Source organism: Rhamphochromis sp. 'chilingali' (genome assembly GCF_963969265.1).
Source record: "Rhamphochromis sp. 'chilingali' genome assembly, chromosome: 9".
In the NCBI taxonomy this organism is placed as follows: Eukaryota; Metazoa; Chordata; class Actinopteri; order Cichliformes; family Cichlidae; genus Rhamphochromis; species Rhamphochromis sp. 'chilingali'.
Window position 1 is genome coordinate 15478126 of NC_137936.1, and position 19374 is coordinate 15497499.

The 19374-nt window shown below is 39.6% G+C and overlaps 4 protein-coding genes across 10 annotated transcripts in view; 2 read left to right on the forward strand and 2 right to left on the reverse strand.

Moving 5' to 3' along the window:
- Positions 1 to 605: 605 nt before the first annotated feature.
- glt8d1 (glycosyltransferase 8 domain containing 1) lies at positions 606 to 5122 on the reverse strand. The gene is made up of 9 exons (XM_080892838.1): positions 4722 to 5122; positions 4502 to 4600; positions 4160 to 4364; positions 3947 to 4064; positions 3780 to 3864; positions 3564 to 3676; positions 3301 to 3467; positions 3004 to 3116; positions 606 to 1440 (listed from the first exon to the last, which is right to left on the reverse strand). The coding sequence occupies exons 1-9, from the start codon at positions 4735 to 4737 to the stop codon at positions 1256 to 1258; spliced, it is 1101 nt and encodes a 366-aa protein (XP_080748964.1). The 5' UTR covers positions 4738 to 5122; the 3' UTR covers positions 606 to 1255.
- A 355-nt stretch (positions 5123 to 5477) lies between these two features.
- Positions 5478 to 6924, forward strand: spcs1 (signal peptidase complex subunit 1). The gene is made up of 4 exons (XM_080891667.1): positions 5478 to 5634; positions 6226 to 6285; positions 6368 to 6454; positions 6639 to 6924. Exons 1-4 carry the CDS (start codon positions 5599 to 5601, stop codon positions 6762 to 6764), a joined length of 309 nt encoding a protein of 102 aa, XP_080747793.1. The 5' UTR covers positions 5478 to 5598; the 3' UTR covers positions 6765 to 6924.
- Positions 6925 to 7072: 148 nt separating this feature from the next.
- Positions 7073 to 16305, reverse strand: nek4 (NIMA-related kinase 4). 5 transcript variants are annotated; one of them, XM_080891666.1, is made up of 16 exons: positions 16010 to 16305; positions 14443 to 14709; positions 14155 to 14352; positions 13301 to 13408; positions 12582 to 12736; positions 12277 to 12421; positions 11330 to 11938; positions 11195 to 11245; positions 10969 to 11118; positions 10305 to 10469; positions 9552 to 9618; positions 9323 to 9435; positions 9053 to 9141; positions 8728 to 8939; positions 8511 to 8647; positions 7073 to 7790 (listed from the first exon to the last, which is right to left on the reverse strand). In XM_080891666.1, exons 1-16 carry the CDS (start codon positions 16097 to 16099, stop codon positions 7692 to 7694), a joined length of 2655 nt encoding a protein of 884 aa, XP_080747792.1. In that variant the 5' UTR covers positions 16100 to 16305; the 3' UTR covers positions 7073 to 7691. The 5 variants fall into 5 exon arrangements, with proteins under 5 accessions (XP_080747792.1, XP_080747791.1, XP_080747789.1 ...); XM_080891665.1 differs by having other exon boundaries at positions 9053 to 9144; XM_080891663.1 differs by having other exon boundaries at positions 10305 to 10496.
- A 1899-nt stretch (positions 16306 to 18204) lies between these two features.
- Positions 18205 to 19374, forward strand: part of camk1b (calcium/calmodulin-dependent protein kinase Ib) — a 41886-nt gene continuing 40716 nt past the window's right edge. The window contains exon 1 of one of the 3 annotated variants that reach the window (XM_080892459.1): positions 18205 to 18313. The gene's annotated coding sequence lies outside the window, so the exon portion shown is untranslated. Of the gene's footprint in view, positions 18444 to 18492; positions 18750 to 19374 lie in introns of those variants that run through there. The other 2 variants (XM_080892460.1, XM_080892461.1) reach the window with 2 other exon arrangements.

The window sequence follows — 19374 nt, forward strand, 5'->3', positions numbered from 1 at the left end:
GGTTCAGGGAGGGACATCCATCTGACACAACCCACTGGGAAACATCTTAGCCTAATTTTAAAGGTATTAACTATAGTGTCTTTGTTTTGTTATTGTCCATCCCTATTAGGAAAATGAGAGCTAGCACATGTAGAGGTGACCAAAGATACCAGCATCTTCACTGTACACAACAAAAGCAACGGTATGATCACAAAAGACTGGACTTTCCAAATATTTATCAACTTTCTGCAAATCCCTCAGACATGTTTGAAAAGTGTAGCAATTTCTGATTCATAAATGGCGACTGCTATTTTTGGGAAATCAAATCAAATTCTGGATTTAAGCCTGATATTTGGCACACTGTCACAAAAGGTACCGAATTCTGAAGAAGATGCAATTGTAAAAAGATTTAGCAGATATTGGACAAAAAAAGAATCACGAGAGTTTAATAAACATGTAACCTTTATTTGATATACAAAAAAAAGACATTTACACCAGTAAGGGAACTTTAAACAGGTAGTAGGAAAATGCTGATAATGAAGCACTAAAGTAGGAGATGTTCGTGCAAAGCTGTTCTGTTCCTGCAGAGGTGCAGTGATCTTAGTGGTTCGTGTAAAAAAAAAAAAAAAAAAAAAAAAAAAAACACCGTTTTTTTTTGTTTTTTGTTAAATATGAAAGCGGGACAGGTAGTGTTTATTATGGTAAAGTAACATGCACCATTAGTTTGACTGCAGTTAACCTGTAGAGGATTTATACAAGACTTAAAAATATAGTTTTCCACAGGAAGTACTGCACTGAGGTACTGACATGAGGAATTTGCATGGCTAATGATTATAATTCAAACTTAGCTGATCAGAAAGAAGCAGGAATAAGCTGTGGCTGTGACTCACTCTAACGACAGCTCAGATAATTGAGTCATTTAATATGCACATTAAGTAAATAAATCCTTATTTAGCTGCTAAACACACCTACTTAAAAGCCATTTACTTTGACAAGGATGGTTTATGCTCAGCTGAGTGGGAGTAAAACAGTATTTGAAATGGTCTACTTTTAGTTTAACAAAATATTTCTAAAAAAATGCAATTCAGAGCTATCAACAATATACTCTGGATATAGAAAAAAAAATCTCTGTTCATTGGAAGATGAGAATAGGCAGGTCCACATTCGGAGGACGATGGAACTAAAACACATGACATTTGCATAGTTCCTGAGATATGAAGAAGTTTTCCTGCTGCTACGAACCCGATCTGAAGGTTCAAGGAGCCCATTTTTCAGTCTAGCTGTCCCCCGTGTGTCTTCGCACAGGGTGAAATTTTCCTGTGGGGTCGGGAATGAACCACTTGTCCCACACATCAGTAAAGGAGGATCCTCGCCCCCAGGGCTTATAGTGTCCGTTCCAATGCAGGAGTTTGGCAGCTTTCACAAACTGGGAAGAATAGCGGCTTCCAGCACCTGTTACACCTGAAAAATGAACAGAATTGTTTCTTTTATTTAGCATATTTAACACTGAAAGCACAAAATATAATCCGTTATTGTATGAAGAGAAACATATTTTTTTATCACCAAAACAGGACCATCCTGTATGATCATCAAACATGTGATCTGAATACTTTTATCTTTCACAGAGTTTTTGCACAATTAAAAGTCACTTAATGACATCAAAAGGCTGCTGTAGGACTAGTCTGACACTGACAATTTGCCTCTTTGCAGAGACATTTGACCACACTGGCATGTATTAGTTAGAAGTGAAGACAAGGCTAAGAGGTGGCTGTTTTAAGTCAGTTACAGCAAAATGCTCAGACTAATGAACAGCCTGCCATATATCTATCTGGATTGTTTTGGTGTGATTTCCACCATTTTAAAAATATTAGATGTAGAAATCGCTGCCTTTTTCTTGAACATAATGGAAGTATCTTATTATGTGGTGGTGAACATGGAAAAACAAAACTAAATTCATGCTTTCTTCTGAAGAGCGAAACAGTTGATGGGTGAAGTCAGATAAAAGAGTAAAAGAATAGTTCTTACATTTAAGTGATCACAATATTTTTTGTTGTTTTAAGAAAGCATGTCGTAATTTGTGAAGAGACGCGTCGCTACTGACTTTCATTACGGCACTGTAAGCTCCACAAGGTGCCATTTAGATCCATTATATTCTAAAGAAGGCAGAGAAATCTACAACTTGGCACCATGAAAAAAATTACCTATTTAAATGATTTACCCCCAAGTAATTTACATAGTATTCATCTGGCCTTATAGACCACATAAATAATTAGATTCTGAGGCTAAATGTGTCTTTAAAAGCTTGTCAAGCAGCCTGGTCTTGTGGATGTATCTGATATCTCCACGTTGGACTTGTTCTTGAATCAGCAGCATTAACGTTTGTCAAAGTTCAACACTGCAAGTGAACAAGAACACTGTTGTGATGTCATAGTTTTTTAACATGGAAAAAATAAACCTGCTGATGTCCACTCAGGAAAAAAAGTTTTTTAAAAAAACGTTTGGAGTTAGATTTGAGGGTTAGAACGTGAACATGGTTAAGGTTAGGGTAACGAGCTATACAGGGAGTGCAGAATTATTAGGCAAATGAGTATTTTGTTCACATCATCCTCTTCATGCATGTTGTCTTACTCCAAGCTGTATAGGCTCGAAAGCCTACTACCAATTAAGCATATTAGGTGATGTGCATCGCTGTAATGAGAAGGGGTGTGGTCTAATGACATCAACACCCTATATCAGGTGTGCATAATTATTAGGCAACGTCCTTTCCTTTGGCAAAATGGGTCAAAAGAAGGACTTGACAGGCTCAGAAAAGTCAAAAATAATGAGATATCTTGCAGAGGGATGCAGCAGTCTCAAGATTGCAAAGCTTCTGAAGCGTGATCATCGACCAATCAAGCGTTTCATTCAAAATAGTCAACAGGGTTGCAAGAAGCGTGTGGAAAAACCAAGGTGCAAAATAACTGCCCATGAACTGAGAAAAGTCAAGCGTGCAATTTTTAAAATTAGAAATCAGCCAGAACTTACCAAGGTGTCTCACGTGCCACATGGGGTCAATGCTAGAGTGGCGTTTGTAAAAAACAATGAGGAGTGGAGGAGTGGTAACGCTATCTGCGAGGGTTTTACCGTATAGATCCTCCCTGAGAAAAGGAAAACATCACGGTTTTAAAACAAAGAAAGAGATTCACTGGATTAAATTTCAAGGTACATGTACAATGACAACAAAGGTCTATTCTATTCTAAATTCATGTTTTGTAACTAACAGTAGGATTTTTTTCCTTTGTTTGAAGTCCATTCATTATTGCGCCAGTCTGAGTCACTTACTGTGTGTTGAGCTCCATCCAGTGCTCCAGCTGCTGGGTGATGTTTTGGTTCTTCCATTCAGTCAAGTTGGCAATGAAGACCCCGGGATTGAAAGAGCAAGTGTTGGCTCTCATCCCCAGCTTCTTGATAGCTTCTTTCTTGAAATCCAAGAAGCCAATGTAATTATTCTGTTAACAGAGATTTGTCATCTAATTAAGCATCACAGTGTATGATATTCTTAACTTTTTGTTTTACTCTGAAAAGCTCTTGTGGGTCATGCCCACCTGATTTCCCGCACCACGAACAATGCCTTTGGCAGATGCCGAGTCACAGTCATCAGAGAAGGCTGCGGCATGTCCTGGTTTGAGGTTGGTTTCATAGAGCTCCTGAATGTCACCTGAGAGCCAACAGAAAAGAATTTACTGATCTAAAAAAAAAAGAAAAAAAAAAAGGGGGCCTCATTTCATAACCAAATCTCTTCATTTCTGGAGACTTCTCACCTTGTACAATGACATCATCGTCCAAATAGATAGCTTTCTCTGCTTCGGGAATGTAAGCAGGAAGATAAAACCTGGCAAAGGTCAGCTGAAAAAAAATACAGTTAAAACAAGTTTTAGCTAGTGGGGAAGGCATGCAAACAATATGTGTATGCCTGTAGTTGTCTTACTAGTTTTGCAGCCTCCGGGGTCTGAGGATCCTTAGATATCTTCCCATTAAGTAACTCAGGCTTAAAAATTACTATCTTATATTTGACACTGTTTAGTCTAGTATTACTCAGCCATGCTCTGTAAAATAAAGAAAAGGACAGGTCAAATATGACCAAGTTCACAAACTCCCACCTTTCCGCACCTAAGGAGAGAGACGTGCTGAAATATCTTACTTTAAGTGAGCGACGGTTTCATTCAAGGTCACGATGTTGAAGACAACATTGGCTTTGCTGTTCCTGTACACACTGTTCATGGCAGCAACAACAGCACCAAGTCTGTCCTCAGCAGCGGTGATGAGAACAGGAATCTCCTCACCCGTCCTTGCCGAATTCAAGTCTGGAGACAGTTCAGACTCAAAGGGAAGAATCAGCCCTTCATCTGCACATAAAGGCACATTTAAAAATGCATTACATCAACTTTTTGTATGGCTTTACTTAAATTCACCTAACTGCTCCACGCAAGAGTGTGTGCCCCACACTACAGTGAAGACTCGAACACAGAGATAATGACCATACCTGGCTTTTCTGTGTGCAAAAAGTCACTGAGATTGAGGAGATTTCGCTGGACTATGATGAGGAAGGCAACAGCCAGCAGCACAAGAATGATCACGTTAACTGAAAGACACAGTAAGTATATAGTCCTCTCATTATTACTCTGCAAGTTTTCTATTTCTGCTTTTCACACACTCTGCAGAACTAGTTACAGCTAAGCTGCAAATGATTCAAACTGACCTACCTCTCCTCAGTCCCATAGTAATGATCTCATCCGTCCCTCCAGCACGTGAAAGGAAAAGAAAACAAACCAAATAATAAAAAGGTTAAAACATAAACATCAGAGGTGGTTTGCGCGCAGAAGGCGCAGGATCATCTGGCAGTTAATGAGGACTGCTGCTGTACCGCTGCGTGGCAGAAACCTCATAAACACGAGAAACCACCCGCAAACTAGCGGACATTAGCGTTGGCTTTTAGTACGTTAAAACAAACAAAAGTTTTGCAATTTTTGCAGAGTTTTAAGAAGAATTCACTTTGAAACCAAACTGCCAACTCAACATCATCAAATCCGCCCCATCCACACGCCTTCGCGTAGTAAGAGGTGTCTCTGATGTGCCTGACTGAAAAAACTACATCTTGTCGCGTTTTACTAACACAAACGTGTCATAAGCTACGTTTATTTATATATATATATATATATATATATATATATATATATATATATATATATATACACATATACACATGTATATATGTATATATATATATGTATATATGTATATATGTATATATATATATGTATATATGTATATATATATATGTATATATGTATATATATATATGTATATATATATGTATATATACACACGACTAAAATAATGGAGCCACATATTTTGACTGGCACTTGTGTGGCCAATCATACTAAACCCAAATTTGACTGTACCACGTACGGCTTCGTCCAATCCGTATGCGTTGTAGATCTTTGCGCTTGCGCGGTTTCCTCCGCTGTAATTGGGTCCTTTTCGTTTACAGACGTATCTTTTTGAAACCGGAAATTCAGTTCCTTCGATTTGTTCTCGCTAATTCTTTCAATTTTATGGTAGCTTATTTCATTTGGAAACATGCTGCCTATATTCAAGTCTATCCCCACGCATATGGTAAGCGGTAATTGGGTTATTTGATCAGAAACTGCACGGTCAGGCTCGCACTGACTTTCGTGCATGCTGTGCTATTGAGCTAAAGTTAACCTGTCTAACGGTAGCTGGCCGATGTGTCTGTGGCTACGCAGGTAACAGCTGTTATATGATTTATCCCCTAAACCTAAAATCGTGAAGAAGATCATTCTTCCTAATTAAGAAGATTTAAAAGATAGGTTTACCATATGACTCAGCAGCTATTAGTTGGTTATTGATATTGCAAATGCATTGTCTTACCTAAAGAAGCTTGATGTGTGTGCTCGGACCCATAAGACAAACTCATTACTACACTGCAACCTTCAGTCAGGAATTGAAGGGTCTTGGTGTTATATTCATCTGCACACTTTACACTGAGAAAAAGCTGTTTTAATGACGACATTGGTACTTGTTTCTGTTATTGCTTGTGTGTGTGTGTGTGTGTGGGGGGGGGGGGGGGGGGGGGGTTAAGTAGCATAGGAGGGCTTAAGCAATCATGGTGTACATCCTTTTCACGTATAATAATAAGAGATTCATTGACACACACTCCTCCCTCCCCAAACAACTGTTTTCCAGGATTATAAAGGTCAGAAGCTGGCAGAACAGATTTTCCAGGGAATAATACTCATCTCAGCGGTAACTAACCAAAATTTCACACAATCTTTTTTTTAATTTTTACTTGAAGTTAGATTTTAAGATATTTGTGTAATTGTTGCAGGCGATTGGATTTGTGTACGGTCTGATCATTGAACAGTTCGGGTGGACAGTGTACATTGTCTTGGCTGGTTTTGCTGTCTCCTGTGTGGTAAGTTTGCCATGATAGATACATTGTGCACCTGTTACATGTTTCTGTCTTTGCTCTCCTTTCAGCCTGAGAGGAAAACATGTCAGAATTAGACACATTGTTGTTTTCGCTTGTTTTTTCACACCTGTCCAGCCCTTTAACAACATCCATCATAACTTAATTTTGGGTCTGTTCTTTGCTTTAGTTGACCTTGCCTCCATGGCCTATGTTCAGAAGGAATCCTCTGTCCTGGCAGCCGGCTTTACCAGAGAGCACTGCAGAGCCCAGCCAAAAACCTCAGGAAAGCACCAAAAAGAAGAAGCACAAATAACTCGCAGGCACCCCGTATCTGCCTGTTAATACATCTTTTTATATTGGATGTTGTACTGAAGTCTTGCAATTCACATTTGAAGCATTTAGTAAGAACCCTTTGTTACAGTGTTACCCAGCAATGAAACCTGTGTTTCACATAATAAACACCTGATACAGTCCATGTTTTTTTTAAAATTATGTTTATGTTTGGGAATGCTGAGAATGCACATGCAGTCATCTTGTTTTAGTTCTTTTATCAATTAAATGTTTTATTCTGGTTTTCAACATAAAACAAGAAACAAGAACAAGAAAAATAAACAAGAAATACATTAAGGATTTATTAGAAATTGTTCACATGTTAATATCTACATCTAATTTACATTATTTTGTCTATAAGAAAATACAATTGAGCAGTAGGGGGAAGATTTAATGTCCTCAACAGATGTAACCATTCTAGAAATTCTGGTTTGCATTATACATAAGGTGATATTCCTCTACAGCAAATGGAAAGACAGAGCGTGCTTAAACATGACAAAAATATTTGCATAGGGATCTGGAAAATCCTTAGATGCTTTCACATTTTGTGTTTATACTGAAATTAAGTTTTAAAAAAAGAGAAAGAAATTAACTTCATTTACATGTGATGTACACAATAAGATTATATCTGTATGACAGTCCCATGATAAACCCTGCAGTCAGAAGTGAGATCTTGCATGTTGTCTGGAAAAAAATGTAACAGTCCCAAACAATCATGTTGGTAGTGGCAGGAAAAAAATGCCTTTGAGCAGTTTTCAATTCAGTCCATGTTTGAACATGAATGCTGGTATATTTCTTGCAAAGACCATCTTGATGTGCGTCATCATTTAAGATTTGTTGCTCCAGCTTACTTCGGGGTTTCCACACAGACGATTGTGAAAAACATTTAAGCTTTCATATATAGTGCTTTTTAAATCTTAAAGGCCATATCCTCAAAGAATTTCAGCTGCCTCACCATTACAGCATAGGCTTGGTACTTCTCATCTCCCATTAGGTTGCGAAGGCACAGCTAAAAAAAATAAAAAAAAAGGAAGACAAGTGGGGTCAGTTTACTGTGAACTGGCATGTTTATCTGTACATGATCACGAGTGGTGTTTTAATGGCAAATTTGTTAGTCTCATTAGATATTCTGAATGTACGAGGCCATGAAAAAGTATTCACCTCCTTCCTGATTTCTTAGTTTTTTCCATATTTGTTATACTTTCATGTTTAGCAACATCAAATTCCAATATCTGACAAAGATATTTCCAAGTAAATGCAAAATATGGTTTTTGGATTATATTTTCATGCAGGAAAAAAGCTACCCAAACCTACTTGGCCCTGTGTGAAAAACCTGAAACTAATAACTAATTGTGCCACCCTTGGCAGCAAGAACTGCTATCAAGTGAAAACTGACAATAAGTCTTTCACAAAACTGGAAGAATTTTGACCCACTCTTCAGCCACAGTGGATGGTTTACGGTCATGCCACAGGCTCTCAATCAGATTTAAGTCCAGACTTTGACTAGGCCACTCCAAAATTTTCATTTGGGGTTTCTCCCAGCTCTCCCATAAACTTTGACGTGAACTGAGAGAAGTGAGGCCTGCACTTGTTTAGATATTGTTCTTGATTTTTTTAAAACCAAGAAGATTGGTATAATAATGTTTTTCTCCTCTCCACTACTATATGGTTTATTAAACCTTGACCTATCCATGTAATTTTATCTTGATATTGGATGTGTTTTACCCACTTCTCTTTTAGCGTCATCCTCCTCCTCCATCACTTCCAGCACTTTGTCCAACAGCTTGACCCCCAGGCCCTTCACCACATCTGTTCTCAGACGTTCTATGGCTCTTCTTATTTTGGCCGGACCAGATGGAGAGCCTTCTGAAGTGACATACATATTTAACACAATGGAGTTTCATAAAGACTGACATATTGCAAAGGGTTTGAACAAAGCATCTAACCTATTTGACCGAGTGACAAGTTCTCCGCTTCCTCTCGAGCCTTCCCATGAAGCAACAGGGTATCCCTGTACTTCCTGTTCAGTTTAAACTCTGGCAGTGCGGTAGAGCCAAATCTGCCTCTGTCCCCCTCGCTTACACCATCTCCAACATCCATTCTCAAAGTCTGAGTCATCATATTAACTAAGTCGTGCATGTCGCTGGATTCAGTCTTTCTGCAGAGAGACCACAAAACATGGATTATAAACACGTTTAAGAAAATTTAGGTTTTGGTTCAGTTTTATAATTCAGCTAAGTTGCACTCAATTCGACTGCCGTATGCTCTTACCTTTCCCTGCAGTCTCCTTCTGAACGCTCTGTGGAACTTGTGGATGAGCTGCATTCATCTTCATCTGACTTTTGCTCCAGCAGTTTATCCTGCTGATACAACACAGATATGTGTTTCAGACTCAGTACGATAGGATCAGATTAGCCTCACAATAGGCAGAATTTGCAGTGGGTCACTCTCAGTCAGGCCAGTGCCACAGTCAGTATGTAATGTAGCTTACAAATGAACAGTAAAGTCAATGCACTGTCACAGTGGGTGGCGTGTCTGTACCTTACTATTGGACTCTGCAAAAGAGGCAGACACAGATCGAGTAAATGGGGCACTGTCGTGCTCAGCCTTGGTGGACGTGACATCATAAGATGCCCTCCGTACAGCACTAACACCTGGGGAAGACAGAAAACTAATCAGAGACAGAAATGTAGAAACAAATATTAATTTCTGTAAATCCTTTTGTTTGTTTTGCAACAAAATGCTCCACTTTGAGTTTCGAGTATCGTACATGGTTGTCTGGCACTCTCTTGGGACTGCCTCAGTCTTCTTCTCTCTCTTGCAGAGAGGGGACGATCCTAAAAATAAAATTTGATAGAACAATATTGCATAAACTATGAAACATGACAAGAATTAAAACAGAAATAACCTTTCTGCCCCCACAGATCCAATTACACAGTATGTAATTGGATCTATTTGTTTGTCTGTCTGTCTGTTGGTTAGCAGACTAGCATTCACAGTTCGAGGTGATTTCATTTTGGTGAAAATCAGTAAAAACTGCTCCCCAAAATTTATTATAGATCATCTTCAAACTTTACAACAACATTCTAGGCCTTGGGATCAGCTAGATAGATCAGCTAAACATTTGACCTTGACTTTCATTGTTAGCACCCAAAGTAAAGATTGACCTTGAAGAAAAACTTTCAAGAAATTATACTGAATAATGTAACATATGAAATGGAGCTGAACAACATATTTTCTATTTTTTCCAATACGACGGCCTACAACGTCAAATGATGCCATAACAGGCTGACGTCATCATATTGTAATAAGGAAATAATAAAATATCAAAGTTTGAGTATAGCCTTGGCCTTGCTCCTGTTTTGACACTGTTCTCTTTACTCTTGCTGACATTTGTTTCTAAGATGTAGAAGACTAAAAAATGCAGATATAGATAATCTGTTATCTCTCTCAAAAACGTTATGTCTTAGGCAAAGCAAATGTTCAGAAATTAAAAGCTGTGGTTTTAGGGGAATGCCCTCACCTGTGGTGCTGGTAAAAGTCCATCATTATGGGAGCTAACTGATTCTGAGGTCACAGTCACATCAGCTTTCTTGGTCTCCGAGTTCCTCCTGCTCCTCTTTTTCCCCTCCACAGCTACAGTATCAACAGGAAGCTGAGGTAAAGGTCTAAGAGCGGCCACCTTGGACTGAAAGGACAAAACAAGATGCAACAACTGCTTTAATTAGCCTAACTCACTCCTTTGTTACTGTCACGCATGCTGGCTGGCTAGCACTGCAATAGAAAGTGGTTAGGAATAGATCTTAACCAAAACAAATGCTAAATGAAATTTGCTGACTGGAGAGTCAGTGAAAGGTCAGTGAAAGAAGATCAGCAGCACATTCTTGAGAGCATCGTTAAGAAGGCAACTGGATTTCTTTAGGTTTGTGAAGACGGTTCGCCTCTCATCCAACAGGGACTCTCCTCCGATTATTTTACAACTGAAGAAGCGTCTTGGATGAGAGGTGAAACAGCTTTACAAACTTGAAGAATTCCACTTCCCTTCCTTGTCAAGCTCTTAAGAATGCCTGGATGATTTTGATGACTGAGAACCTACACAGACACATTCTTTTTTGTCTTGCCATTCCTTTAAAATATCATTAGAACGATAATGATTTCAGCAACATCACTCCTGTATCAGTCTTTACCTTGTCCTGGTCCTCATGTTTCTGTCTTGTGTGCTTTCCTCTGTGCTGCTGTGATATAGATGGTTCTGATGATAGGTACAGAGGAGTTAGACATGTAGCAGCTCGATCTGGCTTACTGGCTTGTAAGGGAGATTCTTCCTTAACGGGTTCCTGAAAAAACACAAATACAATTGCATTAACACGAGGCAACGTGTTCTATACTATATCTGCATTATTTAGCACTCACCAGTGGTGGAGGGAGTGGCTCTAACAGCTTTTCAGTAGATTCTAGGCTTTCCTACAGAGATATAATTGAACAAATAAAACAAACACCGAACACTCCAGATGAAAACATCAAAAGAAGGTACTTTAGGACACTTACTTGGATGTCTGAGGTAGGTAGGTGTGCTGGAGCATGCTTGAAAAGAGTCACAGTGTTGTTCTTATTGTCTGCATCTGCTTCTAGAACCTCGTTTTCTGGATTTGGGTCCTGTGGATCAGCTTTTTTAAGTAACTCCATGGTATCATCCTTATCGTCCATATCTGAAATCTTTTTCTCCCCCGAGATAGATAACTTGTCCCCAGGGTTTGATTTGGCCTGTCGCTGAAAGTCAGACAAGTCACCGGCCACCCTCCCTTCGTCTTCTCTCGTGCTGCAAACACCTGATACAGACTTCAGAGGGGGCTTTAGTGGCGAAGGAGGGGGAAAGGGATCTGGTTTCCCTCTCACCTTGCTGTCTTTGCTCACATTGTGCGTGAGAGGTTCATTAGCTGCCCGGTGATGCGACACGACAGGCTGGGGCCTCTGCACCTGTCTCTGTATCAGGTCATTGTCCAGCTGCACGGGGATATCAATATCGATATTGCTAACAGTAAGCAGGGATGCTCTGAGAGCATCAGGTGAAGAGGGTTTGAATGGCGGAGGCGTCTGGATGGGAGTGCTGTCTACCACACCGTTCCGGCCTTTAAAGTGTTGCGATTTGTCGTCTTTCTGAGTTTAACAACAAAAATAACAATCACAGAGGGTTCCTTGTTTATATGAACATCTTTAACTGAATCACAAAAAGTTTAATAGGAGTGTTCTTTCTATATAGCAGCTATATCCAAGTAGAAAACAAATACTTTCCACAAAGGGGGGAGTTTTTTTAATGAGCGCAGATGAGATGAAAATAAGAAAACTCAAAAGAAAGGATTGACTGAGTATCATTACCATTACACACTGATATGTGTAGGCTTCCATCAGTCTACCACTGTGTAAATAAAAATAATATAAGTCATAGGATTCATTTTATTACGGTAAATCAGTATTAGTATTCATCCTTAACTTACCCGCTTTACCCTGGCACGAGGTTCAGGTTGTGGACTGGGAGCCAGCCTCTCAGGCTTTGGCTGACATGACATCACAGGTGACACACTGCTGGTCCTACAATCACCACTGCCACCAACAGGTCTTTTTCGTGACTTGGCAGTTTTTCTGGGGAAGTGAAAATCAAGACACATAATAAGCCTTTAAGAACAAAGAGATCACTGCACAAAGAGAGGGGCAGAAATGATCAGGTTATAAAAACATACAAAGAAAATTTCAAAACACCATTTTTGATTTTTTTCATTAAAATGACTTAGAGGGAACTTACTCTTTTGTTGCCTCAAGGAACATGGCAATTTGTCGTTTTATGTAGGGCTGCCGGAGAATGAGTTTGACATCGGGCCTGTCTTCAGGTCTCTTAGACAGCATGCTTTTGATTAAATCTCCAAGCTGGGGCTCATACTTACTGGGCATCTGTGGAAGCTGTTTAGAAACCCAGAAGACAATTATCACCGTTCAGAATAAACCACATGGGACAAGTGTTAATTATTAAAAAACAAATCCAAATGGTTGAAGACACCTATCAGTCACACAGAAACCACAGTCTGGGCTTGTAAACAAGTGAGCTTAAGTGACACTCACAAAATCACCCAAACGTTTTAGGCTCATTAAACTACATTGTGGTATAGATATTATTTTGATATAATATATTAAAATGGATTTATTCAGTAAGGAGTTCGCATGTTCTCCTCCATGTCTGTGTGGGTTCTCTTCAGATAGTCCAGCTTCCTCCTGGAGTCCAAAGACATGCATGGACTAGGTTAACAAGTGATTCTAAATTGACCATAGGTGTGAATGTGAGTGTAAACAGTTGTATGCTTCACTGTGTTAGCCCTGTGGCAGACTGGCGGGTGTTCCAGGTTGTAACCCAGACAAAGATAGATGGATAGATACTGTAACTTACAATACTTTACCTAAAGAAAACACGAATAAAAAATGAATAATAATTTTTTTTAAAACATAAATATGTTAAAATATAAAGCTCACCTTTCCCTCTACAATACGATACACCAGTGAGTTCATGTCCTTGGCATTGAAGGCGTGTTTCAGTGTAGACATCTCATATACACAGCAGCCCAGGGCCCAGACATCTGACTAAAGACAGAAAAATTAAACCCATAAAAAGATGTATGCATCATTATCATACAAAGTCTATGGGAGCATCATTCATGAGAGCGGACTTCATGACTTTGTACCTGGCATAATGTGACCTTTAAATTAAGTACTCAAAGCATAAGTACTTGTTAACTTGTCTACATTACTACTTGCAGTTTCTTTCATTTATAAGCTGGATACCTCAGCTACATAACATTTTGCCCTAATGTGGGCCAGTATTAGTGGATACATTCCTTGGTTATACTGCACAGTGTGCTAACATGTAATGAGCCAATAAAACACTATATCAGGGAAGCTAAAGTTACACATACAGTTTGGTGCCATAACCTATTTGGCAGAGCGCTAGCACTGTCTCACTTCTGTGGGAAAGAAACACGATAGTTCATTTCTTATGTGATCATCCTGGCACACTGTCTCTGTGCACTGCCAAAGCTTTCCTTCTGCATTGAAACAAAAAACTTTTAATAGCTACTAAAGTCTATGTCTTTGTCCTGCTTAGAGAACAACTCCTCTATGCACCAACGGCCTGGGAACAACAATCAAGGAAATCCTATTTATGCATGTGCTAATGTGCCCTTTAATGAAGCCCTGAGAGTTGCTGCCTCCTAGCTGATGTGTTTGACTCCATATACTACACATTTGTGTTTAATAAGTCATCCCAGTCCTTTACCCTGCTTATATAACTTCAAAGACAAGGAGTCATTTTAAACAGATATCCAAAATACCTTGTGGTTATAAGGTTTATTAGAGAAGAGTTCAGGACTCATGTAGTATGGGGTTCCTATGAGTGTGCTGGCCATATCATTCTGGTTCTCCAGTACTCGGGCAATGCCAAGGTCCCCCACTTTAATGATGTTGGTTTTCGTCAGGAAGATATTCTGCGTTTTAAGGTCCCGATGAAGAATGTTCCTCTCATGTAGGTACTGATATACAAAATAAGAGAAATAAGAGAGTGACTGTCGCTTTATGTGAATAAATGATGGAAAAAATGCATAAACTGATGCAGAACTCACCTGCAATGCCATGGCTATCTGGACAAACCACTCCACCACCTGCCTCTCGGGTAACAGCTCTCCTTTTTGTTGTTTAAGCCTGTGATAGAGGTCTCCACCTTCACAGAAACCCATCACAATGTACAGCTGGCAGTCATCTCCTTCCCAGGACTCCTTGTAAGTCACAATGTTGGGATGGCGCAGTTGAGACAGCAGCTGCGCCTCCTGCTCCGCAGCACGTCGTTCACGTTTGGAGGAGGTGGTCAAATTCAATCTCTTTATAACATACTACAAGAAACACAAACACGTGTGCTGAAAAACAAAACCTATGCACTTTGAATAGATTTTACAAGTCTATGCCTTTGTTCCTCTATAGACTAGCAGCCTGGGAACACCTTTAATGAAGTACACTGGTCAATAGTTGTTATGAAAAAATACATTAAAAAACAAAAACTAAACTATATGAATGCATACAAGTTTATTAGAAGATGCATTGAAAATTTTTATATTTTTAAAAGGCCAACCCACAATGGTACAACGGGTAGCTCTGTCATCTCACTGCTAGAAGGTGCCATACTGCTGCTTCCCCTATGACATCTTGAATAATGCCCAGCTCCCACTGTGACATATGTGAAAAATAAATAGGATGGATGGATCAGCCACTTTCAGACCTTGTTCCTCACATTGAAATCTGAGGAAATGTTTGAATATGAATATCTCGGAAACTATTAAAGACATGCCTGAAAATTTCACTGGTATTTCATAACGGGTCTGTAATTACGGAAAAATTAATAAATAAATGTCTGAGTATTGGCTAGTTAAAATATGAAAAAAAGAAAGAAAAAGAAGATTCAAATAGTCTTGTAAACTTATTTACATACATATTTGAACACATAATAAAATAACTTTCTGAATGAGATATGGTTCTATTCCAAAATAATGCTGAGAGAATTAATTTTAACATGAAATTCTTGGTCACAAAACGGCAGAAAATGCTAATTGCATCCATCTGTCACGCTGGATCGAGCAAATGTGCAAGTTGTACCACAAACAAATAAAAATATCAGAAGATGGTTTAATCCAAATGAAACAAAGTTCTGGAGTTACACATGGTACTCTAATTGTAACTGGCATAGCATATCTCACAGAAATCATTACAAATATTCATGTACATACAAACTTTGGCCCACAAAAATCGTGTTGCAGGAGGTGATTTCATATATGCTTCATCGTGAAAGAAAACAAATTGTGCAATGAAAAGCTGAGTTATAGGAGCAAAGAGTTCTGATTTATAAGTCAGTTATGAATGGACTACTTCACGTCTGTCAGACGCAATAATAGAGTATAGAAATATTATCATCACAGTGGTCAACAAGCTTAAGCTGTTGTTATAATGCCAAAGTGAGCAGAAACATTGGTTTTCAGTGGGTATAAAACCTTAACTTTACAGGACTTATGCTAACTTTGTGCTAGCAGTACTTAGCAGGGTTTTAGGGTCTCTACGAAAACGTTTAGCATGTGGTTGAAAGGCGTGCTTATTTTAACATATCTGGGGTTTGTTTCCACTTACAACCGCTCTGTTTCTCACCTGTTTACGGTCTGTTTTGTGTTTCACCAAGTTCACCTCCCCATAGCTCCCTTTCCCAACGACCCTGATGAAAGTGTAATTATTCATCATTCCTCAAAATGCTTCATTACGAGGCCCGAAACGCCAAAAGTTTACAGGACCAGCTCCCGTCAAGCGTAACAGCTCTATTCAGTCCCGCATCCTGCTGTGAATGCGACGCAAACAAATCTGCTGGGAGAAAAAACTTCCCCCTAGGTCAGCGCCAGCGACGAGATGTTGGAAACGCAGGAAATCAGCCCTGCTGCACAGTTTTTTCGTCACTAGGCAACTGGTCGCTCACTGCCGATGATGAGGTGAGAGGGGGGAAAGGAGCGCTCAGTTTGTGACACAGCGCCACCTAGTGCCTGGAGTCACAACAAGAAGCACCTTCACCGCAGAGACGCTTTGTATGCGTTTCAGGGGACAGTGGCACAACTGTTCACCTAAAGCACCTTAATTCACGCTTCTACCCTTTGAGAGAAGAATACAAAGCGTAGAAGCCACCGAGGACGTGTGACCTGTTTAATTACAAATGTAGATGTTTAAAAACTGAAATAAAAAAAATGACTGAATAAATAAAACGAATAAATACATAAAAATACAAATAAAATGAATAACGAAACAAAATACTATTTTTTTTAACAAAACAGGCATCAAATTAGAAGTCAAATAAAATTTCTAAGATCTAAAAAGAAATATTTATTATTTGTTTCTTGTTTCTTTACATAATAGCAAAACGTTGTATGTTTAAAAAAACATATTGGGAGACAGGGTTTTCCCTTGATGACGCCACTGGTAGCACACTGGACCACTGCATTGGCTGTAACCTTTCTTTATTAAAATTACGAGTTATACATGTACTATTTCTGCTATGGCATGGAAATTATGAACCCTTTATAACAAGTCATATAATATCCTATTTTAATGTTTAAATCCCACATCCAACAATATAGGTCTAAGCTTTGTATCAGCAGAGAGAAAACTACATTTAAATGCAAATTTACACCTGACATCTGCAATGAGTGAGAACTTCAAGACACTTCAGATAATTTAAAACCAGTGGCTCTTTGTCAGGATGCAAGCTTAGATGGTGCTGAAGAGCAATTTAACAGCGTTTTATGATTCCATTGTGAAACATAAAGGGATGGACAGGGTACAATGATTTAAAAAAGGTTCAAATAAACTGATACACAACATCCTGTGTGTTAGCACACGTGTTTCAGTTCCAAGAAGACCACTTTAAGCTTGCAATGATCTTGACCTGTTTGAGGTTATGTAATCCACTAGATGGAGCACTACACCTGTACAAGCTGACACTGCACAATTTCAGCTTAGAGGTGTCTGCACAGGACAGAGTGTATGCACATGGTACTGAAAAAAAATTGTATGGGTTTATTTATTTTTGGCTTCAGTTTTAAAAATTTGGTTTGTCACTGATTTTATTGTTTCATGAAACAACAGGCAGAAGAGTTGGAAGCAAATTTTAAAACTCATGAGTTTTTACTTGCTGTAAGCAACATGCCCAGTAAACTGGAGTAGAATACTTGGACTAAATGTAAGTAACATTCCTACTAGTCCTATATGTGGTGCTATCCGATGGTGTTAGGGATTTTATGATTAACATCACTCTAGTTCAGTGGCTTTGATGGGGGTGGGGTACATTATATTTTAGGCGGGGTAGTGACACCCCATACCCCCTTTGAAACACGCTTCTGCTCATGTCTAGCAAAAAAAGCAACCCTCGTTTGATCAAACATAACGATTATTTTATTGCAACACTGTCGCACTTCTATGTGACAGCAGGCCAATAAAAGCGGCTACACCACTCAGCGTGTGCATGTCACAAGTATTTATCTAAACTTATTAGAGCTTATAATACCTAACTAGCCTACACCTGGAAGTCTGTTAACCACAGCACCTTGGCTGTTAACGTCATAAAAACCGTGACACATTGTGTTTATTACAGCCACTATCGAAACAGCACGTCGATACAGGTGTTCTCGCCTCCAAGCATTTTATTACAGGTGTGGGAGTCACGAGTGAGGGGAGGGAAAGAGCGAGGAGGCAGCTACCGTCGGTGAGACAGAGCCGTTCACCTATGCGCCACACTGCTAGAGCGGTGATTGGTCCGCTTCACTGTGTCCGTCCTTGCCCTGAGGTGACGTCAGGAGGAACCCTGCTGGTGGAGGTTGGCGCGTGCAGATTCAGCGCGAGCGCTCAGAGTAGGAGAGACAGCCGGCGGGCTCCAGGCAGAGACTCCGGACCTTCGTGACAGCACATTTTCAGGTAGGAGGGAGACACTGCGTTAACTTTCATTTTGACTCCCACCCCTTCCGACAAAGAGCAGATAGGCGCTTGAGCGCGATTTCTCGTCAGGGTTTGGACAGCTGCTCTCCCCCACTGAGCTCTCTGTGAGGTAAGCTGTCGTTAACGGGCACTTTGGCTGCATTTACCTCGCCTGTAAGGACTTTTCCGTAGAAGGAATGTGTTTATAACAGCTGAAGTGAGATTTGACGACTTTTAAAAATAACTCGTTTTCAGCGTTTTAGGCTGCTGAAGCATAAACAGCAGCCGGGGTCACGTTATATCCTCCCATTCACTCCGAGAGGACCTCGGTGTAACTAAAGCTGCTGTTTTGAAGATCAGATGCTGACATGGAATATACTAGAGACTGAAGTGATCGCTTTTTATCCTCTTCTTCTTTCACTGAAACCATATACAGGTAGATATCTATCTAAATGGCTCAAGTTTAACTTATGGTATGTCTACAAAAAGCGTTAGGCCAGAAGGATCCCTGTTATTAATCTGTAAATCAGAAATACTGTAATGATTTCATCAGTAAAAACACATCACACTGTACGTCTTCCCCGGGAAGTCCTTAAAGCAGTTTGAGTGTAACCCCATCTGTCTCTGTCGTTTATTTGCTTTCTGTTTCTCTGTGGCTTTCTTTACACACCGTCTCTCACTTTCTTAACACTTCACACACCTCCTCACCTCTTCTACTAAGAAGTCCTCTTATCATTGATAAGCTGGCCTTAAGAGGAGATTTGGTGTGCGTCACTGACAGCAGATGACCAATCAACACTGCTGTTAGAAAAATCTCAATGTGTTTGCCATGGAAGCAGATGGGTGCAGGTCGGTTGATTGATATGCAGGTATGGATGGGCTCCATGGCGTTCAGTTGACAGCTGCTTTCTGACTCTGGGAAACACAAACTGGCTCTTCTTTCTTCTCTTTCACTGTCTGTGTTTATGCTTCTAAATATGTTCCACTTGGCACCCTGTGGAAAAAGAGCTTGCCCACATCTGCGGAGGTCTTTGTCAAGTGTTTGACCTAATGAAACTTGT

Excerpts from the sequence above, each read along its gene's own strand:
- glt8d1 (XM_080892838.1), bottom strand. Across the intron at positions 4,365-4,501 it reads TTTGCACACAGAAAAGCCAG|ATGAAGGGCTGATTCTTCCC; the intron begins GTATGGTCATTA and ends CTTTATGTGCAG. Across the intron at positions 3,468-3,563 it reads TTCGTGGTGCGGGAAATCAG|AATAATTACATTGGCTTCTT; the intron begins GTGGGCATGACC and ends CTCTGTTAACAG.
- nek4 (XM_080891662.1), bottom strand. The coding sequence starts at position 16,099 with ATGATGAATAATTACACTTTCATCAGGGTCGTTGGGAAAGGGAGCTAT. Across the intron at positions 14,710-16,009 it reads ACAAAACAGACCGTAAACAG|TATGTTATAAAGAGATTGAA; the intron begins GTGAGAAACAGA and ends TGTTTCTTGTAG. Across the intron at positions 8,940-9,052 it reads GAAGGAGACTGCAGGGAAAG|AAAGACTGAATCCAGCGACA; the intron begins GTAAGAGCATAC and ends GTCTCTCTGCAG.
- spcs1 (XM_080891667.1), top strand. The coding sequence starts at position 5,599 with ATGCTGCCTATATTCAAGTCTATCCCCACGCATATG. Across the intron at positions 5,635-6,225 it reads AGTCTATCCCCACGCATATG|GATTATAAAGGTCAGAAGCT; the intron begins GTAAGCGGTAAT and ends ACTGTTTTCCAG. Across the intron at positions 6,286-6,367 it reads GAATAATACTCATCTCAGCG|GCGATTGGATTTGTGTACGG; the intron begins GTAACTAACCAA and ends TAATTGTTGCAG.